Source organism: Danio rerio, chromosome 8 (genome assembly GCF_049306965.1).
Source record: "Danio rerio strain Tuebingen ecotype United States chromosome 8, GRCz12tu, whole genome shotgun sequence".
NCBI classification, from domain to species: Eukaryota; Metazoa; Chordata; class Actinopteri; order Cypriniformes; family Danionidae; genus Danio; species Danio rerio.
The window spans coordinates 33,809,061-33,826,411 of record NC_133183.1 but is presented as its reverse complement, the minus strand read 5'-3'; the positions used below and the strand labels follow the sequence as shown (position 1 = coordinate 33,826,411).

Below are 17,351 nucleotides of genomic sequence, written 5' to 3'. Positions count from 1 at the left end.
AATAAAAAATAAAAAAAATAAAATACTTGCAGTATATCTACAAAGCAGATACTATACATCCTGAGAAGAAGCAAGATTTGTACCTGAAGATGATGTTTCCAGCTTTGTCCGCTTTCCAGGCTTTGATCAGTGCAAAGTCACCTGTTATGGATTTTTCCATGATGTAGTGGCGACCATTAAATTCACGCACCTGCAACAACAGTGGCAAATCCTATTCAATTCGATTCATCTTTATTTCTACAGCGCTTTTACAATGTGTCAAAGCAGCTTAACATAGAAGTTCTAGTGAATTGAAACTGTGTCAGTCCAGTTTTCAGAGTTGAAGTTCAGTTTAGTTCAGTTCACTGTGGTTTGATTTTCACTGCTGAAAGTCCAACCACTGAAGAGCAAATCCATTGATGCACAGCTAGACAAGTCACAAACCAAGGAAGCCAGTAGTGGAAAAAAAATGTGATATCTTACTTTTTTGTATGTACTGATCTCATCAGTTATATTATGTTATAAAGTTTAAAGTTTACTGTTTGAAATAATTTTAGCAAGAATAAAACAACTGTTTTTATACACGTCATAAGTTACAAACATAAGGTATTTGATTGAGCGATTAATGCAGGAAAGGAGCCACATATTTCTGAAGAAGCATTCTCAGCAAGTGTTTATCAGAAGCTTCTTCAGAAATATGTGGCTCCTTTGCTGTTTTTAATCACTCAATCAAATAACAATTTTTATGTAGGAGAATGACCCCATCACAAAGAAATATGGGTAAAACAGTTTCTTGAAGCAAAGATTACGGGAATCTTTAGTTACGGGCAGCCTAAGTCCTAAACTAAACCTGATTGAAAATCTTTAAATATCCTTAATGAAAAAGTTAAGACTTTGAACAACAGTCACAGAAGTGTGGAAGAGACTGAAAAAGAGCAGATCACAGCAAAGACTGCAAGAGACTAGTAATGTCCTGTGAAAGACTAGCTATGGCTGTGAGATAGTAGTGATGTCCTGTAAGTTACATCACATGTATCATATGTGCCTTACACTTTTACTTTCACAGAAACACACCACCAATCGAACATTGAGTCCCTTTTGCAAACAAATTCAACATAGATCCCATCGTTAATTTTTGATGATTATGAAAATTTGTGGAAGTAAGCCTCACAAACCAGCTTATAAATTCTAGTAACAGCAGCGTTCGCTATACATAATCAAAAGAGTGTTCCACTAACAAAGAGGAACAAGCTACCTGTGGTTTTGCTACAAGATCCCACTGAAACAAACTAAATGCTTTCGACCATTTAAGATTGATGGCAACTTGTTTAAAATGAGTAAAAAAACTAAAACTTGTCTACCTCTTGATCCTCAAAAAAGAGGAATGACATGAATGTTACGACTCACGTGGAAATTAGAATCATCAGTAAAAGCTTTCAACCCGATTTCTTTGAGGTGGCAAGCTTAGTCCATCTCAAGCTTCTTTTGTTACATGTTTCTCACACTCTCTCTGCCTTTTTTCATGCTCCTATTCTTCTTTCACTTAAGAAATCTCTTATCATACACTTTAGCTTTCAGCTCTAATTCCTTAACTTGCTAAGCAGGATGTCCTGAATTACCCTTAACTGGTTGAGAATCATTTTCTTAATCATTATAGATGCAACCATCAAGCTAGAATTTAAGAATATGACAATTATGAAATTAACCTTTGTGTTGTGCAGCAGTTTTTTGTAAGGTTAACTCTATTAATTAGGAACAATTTGGCTTGTTTAAAATGTAGGACAATGTCTAAAGTTAGAGAAAAAAAAAGAACATTAGCACTGCACAATCAAAAATTCATATTAATTGACTGTGATTGAAAGTTACAAATTTTATGTGTGAAAAGACCAAAAACCAAAAAAAGAGTTTGTGAGGAATCCCGTGTAGGAACCTTCAGAAATTTTAGTTCGGATTTCATTTTTCTCTTGCCTCAATCATTGCTGATCTACAGGGCCCCTTTTGTGAAAAGTGCACAAAAATAAACATAATATCGATTATTTTTGCCCTGGCACATGATACAATGTCATGCGCACAGGATACATATCACATGCGCACAACGCAAGTGAACAACGTAGTATTGTGTGTGAGTGACATAAACATACTATTGCGTGCACGACACATGTATTGCACTTGCAAAACATGCATTTTGTATGCGTATGACATAGACATACATGTAGTGTGCACTTGACATGCGTATCGTGTGTGCATGCGGAAGTCTTTATTTATGTATTTATTTGCACTTCGATTTTGAGCAGAGGTGCCCAAACTTTTTTTATTATGAAGGGCCAAAAACCAAATCTCATTAAGAGCCGTGGGCTCTTAAATTCTAAACTATTACTAAATAGTTTAGTATTACTAAATACTAAAAAAATACTAAACTATTTTATATTAAATTTGCAATGAGTAATTTCCAAATTTACTTCATAACATTTAAAAACAAGTAGAAAACATTGCTCTGAATCGTATTAGTTAATGCAGTATAACATTTGAATTATAACTCGTTGCAATTAAAACAGAAACAACCACATTTATAACACAGTGGAGTTGAATGCAGAGTACACTAGTCAAGCAGAATCTGCCTTTACCTTGATTTGCTCATCAAAATCTCTCCATTGTACTCTATCCGTCGGTTGACAGTATGTACATTTTAAACTAAACTACAGCATTTAAATTGAAACATTCAATTTCAGTTAGCTTTTCTGATGCATAACAAAAAAAAAAAAACAATTAAAAGGTTAAATTTATGAAATGACAATAGTTAAACCATCCCCATCATTCTCCTCCTCTTCTTAGATGGGATGGCGAGGCAACTCAAGGGTTACCATGGGCCAAATTTGCCCCGTGGGGCCTAGTTTGGGCATCTCTAATTTTGAGGTTAAATACTGTTCTCTAATTTCAAGAGAAATTTTACCACAAAATAAAGGGTTTTTGTTGAAGTGTATTGTTTATTTAGCAAAACACTGTTCTACTAGCATAGCATAGCCACAACTAAAATGGATTTTATTTTGAATGTTAAAGATTACATTATTTCTATAACTTTATTCAAGCTTTCATAAATTGCTCGCTAATTTTGATCCCTACTAATCAGTTATATTATTATATCACTGGAAGGTAAGTGACCCCTGACCTCTCTGGGTTCACTGGCTATGGCAATAGTGCCGTCCTTGTTGTACTTGATAGGAGAGCCGCCCTCTTGGATGAGTGTGCCATAGCCTGTGGCAGTGAAGAAAGCAGGAACACCTGCGCCACCGGCCCGGATCCGCTCGGCTAGTGTGCCCTGTAATAAACAAAGCACAATGGGTGAACAAAACCAACCTGATTAGATTTGTTTTGGAAGGATTGTACTATAAAATCTTTAGCATACACATAGCGGGGAATATATTATTTAATGAGAATAAAGCTTCTACTGTGACTGTACCGGTTAAGAATGGTCTCACCTGTGGGGTCAACTCCACTTCCAGCTCTCCACTGAGATACTGCCTCTCAAACTCCACATTCTCCCCCACATATGAAGAGATCATACGCTTGATCTGTTTGGTCCGAAGGAGCAGACCCAGGCCAAAGTCATCCACTCTGTATAAAATCAAAAAATATAAACAAACAAGTCTTCTTGAATAACATTTAAAACATTATTGTGCATTTTTGTAATAACTAACAGCTAAAGATTTTTTTTTTTTCAGATGATGTATTTTGAGTTTATTGGTTTTTTTTGTCCCCACTTTTTGACATTTTCAGGTTTCAGCGTCAATACTGTTGAAGTCAAAATTATTAGCCCACCGGAATTATTAGTCAAAACATTTTTTCCTCAATTTCCGTTTAAAGGAAAGAAGATTTTTTAAACACATTCATAAACATAATATTTTTAAAAGCTAATTTCTAATCACTGATTTCTTTAATCTTTGTCATGAATCATGATGACAGTATTTTACTATTTTACTAGATATTTTTCAAAATACTAGTATTCAGCTTAAAGTGCAATTTAAAGACTTAACTAGGTTGATTAGGCTAATTTGATTAATTAGGCAAGTCATTGTATAACAGTGGTTTGTTCAGCAGACAATCAAAAAATTGCTTAAGGGGGCTAATAATATTGACCTTAATTTTTTTTTTTTAATAAAAAATAAAAATAAAAACAAATACAACTTTTCCAGAAGAAAAAATATTATAGGAAAAAAAATCCTTACTCTGTTAAACATTTAAGAAATATTTGAAAATGTAAAAAATAAAATGAAAATTTCAAAGGAGGGCTTCTCTCTCATATGACTTATACTATATGTTAAAAAACTTTTATTAGTGGATCATTTGAATCAGTAAATTGTTAAATGAAGACTTACATTGGCCATATCACTTGATGGAATTGGACAACGATTCAATCGACTGTTATCTAGAGACTTGCTTTGACCAACTCATTTTAATATGTGAATAGTTGACTGGAAACTCAATCTCACCATATCATTTAAATTGGTGCATCCTTAAAAAGATAATCTTGCAGGATCCTTTAAATGAATTTGAATGGCAACTCGCTGTGAAATCATTTGAAAAAAATGATAAGAAACTGTACTGCAGTCAGACCTTCCTGGAACCACTTTAGCTGTGTGTAGAACACCCTTGAATGTTTATCAGCCTGTATAAACACATTTATATACATAAAAAAACACTCTTGTATTATTTTGGTGTAGAAGGAATGTTCAGTGAGAAATTGCAAGTAAATTTCACAACTAAAATAAATGAAGTGTAACTTGATATATTAGTTAAATCAGCTTGATAGTAAAAACACAATTAGTGTCAAGTAACCTCAAGTATTAGCTACTAGACAACAAAAAAAGATCATACTCTTTTAATGGCATTCAAAAATGTCCATGTGAAATAAAAGCAAAAACCTAATCTTTAATCTCATCTGGTGTCATAGTCACTAGAAATGGGAGTGAGGGAGCGTGTGTGTGTGTGTGTGTGTGTGTGTGTGTGTGTAGATTAAAATGCCAAATTTATCAGAAGTCAGATGACATTTACAGCTTAGTGTGATTGGTTCAATACAACCTGGCTGTAAAATTGAGCATCCATGAGAAAGGAAGATAGATTATAAATTGTATTCTAGAATCTTGCACTTTTCAACAGTTACAAAGTTTTTAAAAAGGTGTATGCAGAGTCTGGATATATGTGGTCAAAATAAATACAATAACATTATGAATGCATTTATGATATGAAATAAGTGTTTTGTCATATCTTATCATATCATGCAGTTTATCATTTCATCATTACTTCAGCATCAAATGATCCTTCAGAAAGCAGAATGCTGACTTTATTATTATTATTATTATCGTTGTATTTTTTATTATTATCATAATTTTTATTAGTATTATTAATATTAACAATTCCTTAAATGTATATAGCGCTTCTCTGGACACTCAAAGCGTTTTACACATTGGAGGAAATCTCCTCTTCCACCACCAGTGTGCATAATCCACCTGGATGACCGTCAGACCATACACCAGCTGATTAGTGAAGAGGAGACAGATTGATGAAGCCAATTAGCATATGGGGATTTAGCCAAGATGCCCCAGATAACCCTTACTTTTTTTTCGAATGATATCCAGGGAGTTTTAACGACCACAGAGAGTTGGGATCTCAGTTTAACTTCTGATCCCAAAGACAGCGCTCACTGAGCAGTACAGAGTCCCCTTCACTATACACGGGTGTAAGGACCAACCCAAATGGGTGATTGAGTGGCCACTGCTGGCCTCACTAATACCACTTCTGGCAGCAACCTAGCTTTCTCATAAGGTCTCCCATCAAGGTACTGACCGGGCGCAGCCCTACTTTGCTTTAGTGGGCGACCATGTGAAAGTCGCAGAGAGCTAGCTCCTGGCTATTATTATTCATTCATTCATTCATTTTCCTTTGGCTTAGCCCTTTGATTCATCAGGGGTCGCCACAGCAAAATGAACCGCCATTAATATTATTATTATTATTAATATGGTTGTTGTTGTGATTACCAGAGCTAAAAAGCAATTTTGCTGCATTATACTTTCTACAAACCAATGAATTTTTCCAGAATTCTGAGGAATGGAAAGTTCTAAAGAACAGCAATATAACAATGTAAAGGTCTTATGAGTGTATGTTTAACAATAGTTTACTGCACTGCTGAACAGTAGTGTAAATCAACAAACTTTTCCAAATACTGTCAAACAAACATATTCTTTTCCAAAACACCAAGGTCCAATTTAGGGTGAGCTACTGTTGGAAAAGTAGCACTTATTCCCTAACCAGGTCTAAATCCAGTGTCCATCGAGCATTCTCAGGTCATTAAAATTCAGAACACGCAACAATACAGAGACAAAGGCCATGCAACTCATTTTAACTGCAAGAAACAAATGAAATATTTTACAGCTTGCTCATACCTCTTCAGTTTGTTGGTGTGTGTGGAGGTTTGGCACCATTACAGAAGCAGTGACTCAAAACTGATTTGGTCACTGATTAACATTCTGCATGACTTATTGAGACTTAAAATGCAATGAGGTATGAAAATCATTGCTGGCTTTCTCACTGTTAAAGGCAGTAAGGGCAGCAGAGCACATTTTTTACACTGTTAAAACCAAAAGCGTTCTGGTGGAACATGAGGAGGAAACGTTTAATAAAAGTTAATTTTAAAAGTTCATGTACATTTTCAAGGTTCATTCAATCCACAGGGAGCACAGACTTCTTATGTTAGACGTCTTATTCACTGGACCAAGAAAGGTTGCAATTAGACTCATACTGTGTAATGCTATGTTCTCATTAACTTTCTTAATGTGCCTTTTTCTTTAGCCAGAGAAATGACAAAGAATTCTTATAGTGCTTTAAGACTAGACTGCTTTTTAAGATTCTTTACAAAATAATATAGGTCATATACACTTAAAATTTACAGAGGTCACCTAATTTTCTTACAGCGAACACATATACAGTATATGTGTGTGTGTAGTATATATAGTGAATATTAACATCCATGAAAATATTGTAACAGCTTTTTTAACAACTCGTGAGCTAATGAAAATAATGATATATAACTAAATAAATAATGATAAAAATTAGTCCAAAAGCAGGCAGTGCATAAAGTTTATTATATAGTTAGTATGACCCTATAATTCAAGTTATTAAAATAGAACATCCTGTATACACTATAATAGGGCTCCATGAAATCTGAGAAATCTGACATAGCGATATTTCATTTTGCTGTGATACATGTTGCGATATGAATATCATTTTAGCAGATGATTTAAATAGCTCTATTTGGAAAGATTTCATTAAATTAGACTGACAGGGGGTGATCAAGTCTTGTTCTATGCAGTCCATTGGCATAATATATAAACTACAAGCATGTAAAAATATGACAGAGCAAAAAAAAAGTTAAACAAACAGTGCTTTATAGTTTTCTGTGGAGTCTGATAGTATTTAGGGAGAGAAATTGAAAAATCAAACGTAAAATAACATGGTCATCATTGTATAAATTATTTAAAAATAATAATATCTTTATCCTACACTTTAATAAATGGTCTAATCCTGCACTGTAACTATTGGCGATAAATACACTGTGATACAGATGCTCAAAACATTTTGATTGTTTTGCTTGCGTCACTGGCAGATTATTTTGCTAGTTTTGAGGAAAATCTCACTTATTTTTGACATTATTTCTGAAAACAAGACAATATTTTTGCTTCTCTAGAAAAAGTGCTTCTTGATTCAAGAATCTTTAGATATTTGGACTAGAAACAAGACAAAATCTAAGTAAGAAAAGCATTTTTGCAGTGTGGGGACCACTGACTTCCATACTATTTATCTTTTCTTATTAAGAGTGTTAATGGTTACTGGGTTTTAACATTTTATAAAATATCTTCTTCAAAAAAAAAAAAAAAAAACCTCAAAGGTTTTGGGACAACATGAGGAAGAAAATGTGATGAGGTAATTGCCATTTCTACATGATCTATACCTTTAAAACAAGGACTTGTAGCCACCTACTTATTTTTCATGCCTAAGGTTGGACAAAAACAAACTTCACATAATTATTTTTGAAGAAAATCATAAAGAATATACATTTTAAATATATTTTTTAATCAATATTACACAAAACTAGGAACCAAATATATAATGCACTGCAATAATAAATATAAAGCTGATGTGCACAGATAGACGTAGTTGCATCAACTGAAGTGCCACATTTCTTCGGCAGGTGGTGTCTACAATATTCTCCTGGAATAAGCATCTCAATTCGCTGACTCGTCTTCGTTCATTTTTTAAAATAATCACAACAGCACATTATTATTATACTGTCTAACAACTAAGCAATATGTGTAATAGTAAACAAGGGTATAGACAAGTCAGTGTGGTAAATGGTAACGGTAAAACTTCTGTACATCATAAATTTACAGGAATAATTCAGCCAAAAACAAAAATTCTGTCATCATTTACTTGTTCTAAACCTGTTTGAGTTTCTTTCTTCTGTTAAAAAAGGGAACATATACTGTATACATATATACTAAAGAAAGTTGAAAAACAGCTATTGACGTCCATAGTATTTATGTTCCTGTACCATTATGTCAATTACTGCTTTTTTCCAACATTTTTCAGATTATATTGTTTTGTGTTCTACAGAAGAAATAAATTCATAAGTTTAGAACCCTCAGAGTGTGAGTATAAAAGGAGAATTAACATTTTGGTGTGAACTATCCCTTAAAATGCATGAACCTGATGCACTTTGAGTTCAAAAGTAAAGTCTTTGCCTCTGGTCCATATTGACAGGATAGAATCATAAGATTGAAGTTCTGATCCAGTGACTGTGGGAGCCTTTATAACAAACACTGTCATGTTCAAGAAACCAGTTTAATAAGATTTGAACTTTGTGACATGGTGTGTTTTCCTGCCAAAGGTGGCCATCACATGCTAGGTGCATTGCGGTCATAAAAGTTTAAACATGGTCAGCAGCAGTGTAGGATGAGACTCTTAAATGACACTCAGATTTTACTAAAAGGCCCAAAGTGTGCCAAATATAATCCCTCCCACACCATTACATCACCAGAAGCCTGTTTGGGAGGGATAAATCCATGCTTTCATGTTGTTTATGCCAAATTCTGACTCTATTCACCATCTGAATGTCGCAGCAGAAGACTTAAAGTCCATGTGAAATCAAAATGTACAATGTTTATTTTGCTTTATTCTTTAGGTGAACAATTAACCTTTGCAAGTTATTCAACAGAAATAACCAACCAATTTCATTTGGTAATCTTCAATCAAAATCTGACTATTTGCTTCCATGCTTTGAGTAAAAGTCAATCTCTGTTGATGTCAGTTTGACTGCTTAAGGCACGATATTCTTAAATACGCCCCTCTTGCAGTTCGTTTACTGTAAGGGAAAGATATACAAATAAAATCCCATGCTCTACTCAATACTTCATTTCAATTTAAAGTACAACTTCCACATCATGCAAACTTTATCTGATCTGTGAGCCTTTTCTGAAATAATCTGACTGGTCTTTCTGGAATCAACAACTATGCCATGTTTAAAGTCAACTTTCTTTCCCATTCTGATGCTAGCTTTGAACTTCAGTAGATCATCTTGAATGAATTGAGTTGCTGTTGTGTAATTGGCAAATTAGATATTTTTATTAACATGTAACTGAATAGATGTACTAAAAAATAATTGAAATTAATATTCAATAATAGGAGTAGAAATATTAAATGTATTCCACAATAGCATTTATTTGCTTTGCTTTTATTTTGAAAAATGCAGTTTCTCTGAAATTTTACTATTGTGGAGGTAATAGGTAACTGGTGTCTAACTTAATCTGAAATGCACGTCACACTCTCAGCACATCCAGACATAAAGCTCACTGCGTTCACTGTGAAACATGTCATACTGAAGAAAATCACAAGCTGATGCAAAAGCTTTACTAGAAAATATTTTTTTTTGTAGTCTATAAGGGAACTAAACCATGTTATGGCCCACTTCCACTGACTGGTACAGAACGATATGATACGATACGATACAGGTCAGTACGAGTCACCTTTATCAGGCTTAGGGTTAGGGTTTACTTTTTTTTTACGCGTCAGTCTCGTGTTTGTCATTTCTGACAGAATCAAATGTATATTTAAAACATGTATATTTAAAACCTTTGTTAAAACGTACTTTTTAAAAACCCAAAACCCTACCGTACTGTCCCACTCAGTGAAAAAGGGCCATTACACAAATAAATTTGATAATACAATAAATAAATTTTTAATGTTTGTAACATTTTTCACCATGAAACTGGTTGAACAAGACTATAATGAGTCTAATAACTAATAGGAAGCTAGACATTTCAGATACAACAACAGTTACATGCTTTGTTTCTGCAAAATAAGTGTTTTTAAACAAACAAAAGTGAAAAATTCCTCAGCGTGGCTTATTTAGGAAGGATCTGAAACCTTACTGGATTGCTGTTGAACACAAAAAAGTTTTTTGGAAGAATGTTGCAAAACCAGCAACCATCGACAATCATATCATGAAAAAATAAATAATACGGAAGTCAATGGCTGCTGCTTTCCAACCTTCATCCCAATTTCTTGCTTTGTGTTCAACAAAAGAAAAACTCAAACAAGATCGGAACAAGTGTAGGGAGAGTAAATTATAACAGAATTGTCATTTTTGGGTAAAGTATATGTTTGAATTAAAAATTCAAGGCATGGCTCATACTGTGTAATCTTTAATAATGAATGTTTTTAAAATGTCAGACTTAACAAAGATGGCTCCAATGTCAGACTGTAAGATCTCAGTGGTCATAATATTAGAATGAACTCCAATGAAGACACGCAAGAGAACTCATTGATGTCATCTATCTGGGACACTTTCACTATCCCACATTCTGATATGATACCTCACGGCAAACACAAACAAACAGAAGCAGTAATTTTGCTCACAGCATGCCTTAAAACAAGAAACAAAAGCTGATTTCGCTGAGCTGTTTTAAAGTTGTGATGAGTGCGTCATCAGATTTGGCATTCCTATTGGTTCTTGGCTTGATACTTGTCATAACTGAAGTCACACTGCAGAAAATTTGTCCAAATCTTCGAACAAGTTTTGATAGCAACAGCCACCAACTATCTGTCGATGAATATGACAAGCAACAGTCAAAGACCATACATTTTAGCCTAGGATTAAAGCAATCTCTTAGGATTTCCCAATTAGACCTTATTTTACATGACGAGTCCAGTGTCACTCCACCCAGTGTATCGCTACTTCGGCCTACACAGAACTCCCCATTGAGAACTCACCCAGTCAGCTGTATATTTACTACAGATACAGTGAGATGATGACTATGACTGTTTTCTGTAGACTTAGAGATTTACGTTTTAACCAAAGTGAAAAGGGTCTATTAGTCTCAGACGTCAAAAGCGTGGCTAAAATCGCAGTGTTAACAGGGCTTTTAGTCATAAAGATAGAATAATTTATCGCCACCTGCTGGTGTATCAGTGTAACCTGCAAAACAAGTCAATAAATCCCCTCCACTAATGAACAGAATGACAGTGTGTGTCTAAAAGATTGAATTCAAATTAAGAAAATAATTTAAGTGTTGTAGCAGTTAAATTTATGGGTTACAGACATGCAATGCTTTTTCAGACCAATCAAATTCAAGGTCTGGAACTAACTGTTGTATAATTACACACAAAAGAGTGCCGCAGGGCTAAGGCAGCTCTTTCAACATACAGTGGCCGATAACTACTTCAAAACAAGTCGGCACGCTATCTAAAAGTAATGAGCAACGCGCGCTAAAAGTAACAGCTGGGCCTGCTGATGGAAAAAAAAGTTAAATAGGAAACAGAGTCCTTCTGTGAGAGCAATGCATGCTTAAAGCCAAACACTGCTGCCATGCTGGTTTCACATTACACACACACACAGTCTCTCCATGGTGTACCAAATAGTTTTCACCTCAGAGATACAGAACTCGCAGAACAAGGTTTGTGACAACAAACAATACATCCCAGAACAGAGGCTTCAGACAGTCAAAAAATAACTTAGAGAAGTGAAAGTTCTATTCAAAACAGGTCAAATCTCCTCTTGAGGTATTCCAAAAGCTAACTCTGGATAATAAAGAGAGTGACATTGAATTTAAAATGGTGCCCTTTTGAGTTTGAGAAGTATGTATTCTGTTGCAAATAACTTGATTTGAGTAATTGGTGTAAAAATACTATATAAAAAAAAATAAAGCACTTAGAATGGATTTCATCACTCCCTTCGGAAGTTTAAGAAATTTGTATTTTGTTGCAAACAGCCTGACATGAATAATTGGTGTAAAGGAACTATTTTAGAAAATAAAGCCTTTAAAATTGATTTCTTTAGCAGCAACCAACACTTGCTTTATTTAATTGTCACAATTAAAATGACTAGCACACTTTCAGTATTTATTACGCAATGATGTAGTAGTCACAGAAAACCAAACTGGAACAAAGCCAGCAACACAGACAAGCCTATACTTAGACCAGGGTCAAATCACATGTTCAGAGCAGCTGCAATAGCAGCAGTAAAGTAAACATCAATGTCAGATTAGACAATAAATAGACTGTATAGCAAGCCTTTTAAAATCCATCTACTCAGTAGGAATTTTCATCCTTCATTTCCCAGTATGCATATCTGTAGTCACCAGTAGGCCTTAACCTACTCGGCAGATTAAGACCTGTTTATCCTGTCTGAGAAAAAGGTGGTGTGATGCTTCAAACTGGTAATCTCTTTCTATTTGTGGCTAGTTGTAGACACGTTCTCATTGTCATTTCAGTGAGAAATTCTGGTAGTGATATCTAGAGAACAACCGCTGTTTTGGAACTGTACTCAATGACCTTAGATTTTATCTAGAATGACTGTGTTATTTCCTGTGCTAGTTCTCAAATTGCTCCAAATGGATTATCAATCTAACATCACGAATGTTGTTTATGTTCAGATTTTTTTGAGAATAGTAGGCTATGTGTCACATTTAATATTTTACTGTTACCCCAATGGTATTTTTGGGATTTTAATACTTCTGAATAATTTGGTTCTGTGTTAGAAATAACAGGAGTTCAATTGTGGAGTCATAAAGATGGTCATTGTTTTTACTTCTAGGTTGTTTACTCTGCAGAAGGCTTACCCTGCATTATTGCTGACTGCAGTTAGACTCTTCACTCCAGTCTTCAGCAGACTGTTGATGAGGTTTTCTGGAATACCGCATAGGCCAAAACCTGTGAAAGAAGGAAAAACAAAAGTAAAGGTTTATATATTTGATTTTTATTAAATGCTCGCTGTTATGACTCAGCATTGTCACTACATTTTGGTCTGAGAGTCACTTATTACCAATTATGTTACACACAAACATAAGCTTCAAACAAGCTTTCTAAGGAAATTGTGATGGAAAAATAAATTAATATTACCTACCAGAACATCCTTTTCAAAATATTATAATTAGTGCCAATAATAACAACAATGCAAGCTTTTTTGGCATACAAAATTAGTTTATGGATTAATTACACAGTTCTTCATTTCTAAGTAATCAAGACTAAAATTACTTTAAAAATATTTTGTTAAACTAAATAAACAACTATTAAATTAAATAGGTATGACCTTAATAAGTTTTATTATTTTTAACGAATAAAATGTGCTTTTGTGCTGCACAGTGGCGCAGCGGGTAGCACAATCGCCTGACAGCAAGAAAGTCAAGTTCAAGCCCTGGCTGAGTCAGTTGGCATTTTTGTGTGGAGTTTGCATGTTCTCCCCGTGTTTGCGTGGGTTTCCTCCGGGTGTGCCAGTTTCCCCCACAAGTCCAAAGACATGTGGTACAGGTGAATTAGGTAAGTTCAATTGTATGTAGCGTATGGGTTTGAATGAGTGTGTATGGGTGTTTCCCATAGGGCATGGAAGGGCTGGAAGAGCATCTACTGCGCAAAACATATGCTGGATAAGTTGGCAGTTCATTCTGCCGTGGCGACCCCAGATTAATAAAGGGACTAAGCTGAAAAACTTTTTTTTGCTTTTTATATGTTTACCATTGTTTAACCAAAATAGTCAAAAATTGACATTTTTGAAAAAATTTAACTTCTAAGTCCTGTTGGTGTAGTAAAGAAAAGTCTATCTAGTTCTGTCTGTCTAACTAGTTCAAGGGTTTCAAACTCATGGAGGGCTGCAGCTCTGCACAGCTATCAAACACAGCTGATCCAAATAATTTAGTTGTCCAAAGAGTCAAGAACATTAGTTGAACCTTCATTAGTTGGATCAGCTGTGTTTGATCAGGGTTGGAGCAACACTGTGCAGGGTTGGAGAAAACAAATTAATAATTGATCAAAACAGACAAATATAATCTGCTCTTTTTCAAATAAACACTGTTTTTTATTAACTTTCTATTCATCAAAGAATCCTGAGAAGAAGAAAAAAACTATCACAGTTTTTGCAACATATTAAACTGCACAATAATAACAGTTTGCAACACTGATAAAAATCTGAAATGTTTTTTTTTAATAATCAAATCTGTGGTAACACTTTATTTTAAGGTATCGTTGTTCCACATGCTTCATGTAGAGTAATTATAAATTAACTATGAATAATAATAATAATTATTATTACATCCCACTAACATCCTACTCTGTAATTTAATGAGCATGTAAACTGAAGCAAGCATACTTTAAACTCTAAATTATACAAAAAATATGTTAAATAGTAATTCTGGTATTGTATTTTGTACATATTTTGCTGTACAACATTCTGTATTTTTATGCAATCTTGTTGAGAATAAAAAACTTCTTCCAAAAACACAATAAACAACAGATGTCAAACTAATAATTAGACAGTTAATGATTAAGATATATTTTATAATCAATCATATCCCTTACCTCCCACAAGAACAGTCGCTCCATTAGGAATATCTTTGACGGCGTCTAGAGGGTCCGAATAAAACTGTGCAGACCTCTGACTTGAAGTGGAGAAGTAACAGCCACACGTCTGCCAACCATAGACATGAATGAATAAAGCACTTCAGAAAGCACTTGAAACAGATTTCCACACTTCAGCTGGCAGTCAATGAATCCACACTACAATGGAATTCCTTTAAGCTTCCTGCCAAACATTCCACTGAATCAAATTTATGAAATAATGACATAACAATTAAATAATGACCAATGGTGGACTTTTCCATTTACTCCACTGCAGATGTTAACAATTTACAATGGATTTCTAAATAATTAACGTTTCGATCATTTAAAAATGTGAAACACAATCATTTCCCTCCAATCTACAGCAGTTTGACTATTGTCCAGTGTTGACGTTCACATGCCAAATAAACCCCAGGAGCTGAGCCAAGACATCCATTTCATTTATATCTTTATTTGCTTACACAACAGTGTGTGTTTGACCTCACAAATGCTCCCGCAAAGGACAAGGAGAGGAAACAGCTGATCGCTTATCACTTCGCCTCAATAAATAATTCATTTGCTTCTGTTTTGGATGTGGAACAGCATTGAGTAGTTACACCAAATAAAACAAACTGAGTCATGATGATCAAATAACCTATAAAAAAGACTCAAGATGCAAACCACCATCGCCCTCAACAGTGTTATTCCTGGAAACAGAAGGTTGTTGCTCTATATGCATACAGAACAACTCAGTGAACCTCATAATCACATGACAATCGCCTGAGACTGTCATAACTACTGTATATGACTCCAAACAGTCCTATCTTAGTGGTCACTGTCTGGAAAACTGCAGTCCTGGTTCTAGGAACTATTGCTATTATAACAGGTTAGTCTAAATATAAAAGTATAATATAATATAATAAGCCAAATAGTGGGAGGAACAAAAGAGAACGTGAGAATAGAGTTGGGGTACTATCCAATGAAAGGTTTGACAGAGAGTGCTGTCATCCCTCTTAAAACTAAAGGATCGTTACTGGAATTGATGGTTCCATGAAGAATTTTTACAACCTCCGGTATCTTTCTAACACAAATGGTTCTTTATAGTGAAATAGTGTTGATTTTAATAAAAATATTTTTACAGAATGAATTACTGCTATTGCTATATTCATAAAAATACAAATTACAAAAATATACATTATATGAATTTAACAAATAAAATAGGTAATAATATTAAATAAAAAATATTACTAACAGTATATGAAACACACCAAAATTGCTTAGTGACCACGTGTTCCCAGGTCAACAATGAAACATACAAACAGAAAACAAACCTGAATGAATGGTTGTGACTGTGAAAATCAAGGTCATGTTTATGCTAATTGTCTTTTAATGCTTTGTTGAAGAACACAAAATTACTTTTTACTAATCTCCGAGTTCATATGTAATTCACAGAATACTAAAAAAGCTGCAGTATTCCTCATTCATTCATTCATTCATTCGCATGCACCTTTCCAGCATCATCCATACATTCACAGCTTCCTTGTATTATCTAAACGTCCATCTTTCATCTGCAATGGAAAGCAAGGTTGACAAACGACCAAAATAGAAGCACCGACACGTTGGACATCATGCTAAATTTCGGATACACCGAGTTTTGTTTGTAAACACTGACCTTGCCGACGGAGAATCGCGGGATGTTCGTCTTGATCGTCGCTGTCACCTTCCTGATGAGCATATTCTCCGCTCTAGATAGCGCTTTAAGAGTCGCCATTTCTGCAAATTACAGGCCTAATTTTGTGTATAGTGAATGATGGTGACAGTATGCCCTCGTTGATCTCAAATAGGCGGGGATGAGGTAACTGAGGGAGTGTCGGGGGCTCGATTTGCTTATTTGCATTTAACCCTCACGCTACCATTTTGCAGTTTCCGATTCATTCTTATGAGTCGGTTCTTTTTTCAATGCATCGGTTGCTCAGCGTTAACGAATCGTGATGGATCTTTCGGGGTAGATCAAGATTCAATAAGGCAGAGTTTTAAAATATATCCTCACAGTGATGCTAGTGGAATATAAGAGTTTTATCAATATGCACGTTTTTATTTTTTTATTTTAAAGTAATTAATTTATTTCTTTATTAATTAATTTAAAATTAAAATAGGTTATTTTCTATTTTCAACCAAGGTGGCTCATGATTCGACTGCAGTTAAACAGGGAGACGTGACATAATAACAGTTTTTGTATTATTAATAATAATAACATTATTCATTCATTAATTTTCTTGTCGGCTTAGTCCTTTTATTAATCTGGGGTCGTCACAGCGGAATGAACCGCCAACTTATCCACCACTTTTTTAGAAAAAAGATGATGCCCAGATGCCCTTCCAGCCGCAACCCATCTCTGGGAAATAATAACATTATTATTATTATTATTATTATTATTATTATTATTATTATTATAC

General features: G+C 34.4%; 1 protein-coding gene across 1 annotated transcript in view; it reads right to left on the bottom strand.

The window, feature by feature from the left end:
- oxct1a (3-oxoacid CoA transferase 1a) overlaps window positions 1-16,673 on the bottom strand; it is a 101,434-nt gene extending 84,761 nt beyond the window's left edge. The window contains 6 exon segments of the mRNA NM_001007291.1: window positions 84-190; window positions 3,146-3,295; window positions 3,456-3,591; window positions 13,146-13,236; window positions 14,878-14,986; window positions 16,568-16,673. Of these exon segments, the coding sequence (NP_001007292.1) occupies window positions 84-190; window positions 3,146-3,295; window positions 3,456-3,591; window positions 13,146-13,236; window positions 14,878-14,986; window positions 16,568-16,666 (692 nt within the window). The 5' untranslated portion in view covers window positions 16,667-16,673.
- Window positions 16,674-17,351: the final 678 nt, after the last annotated feature.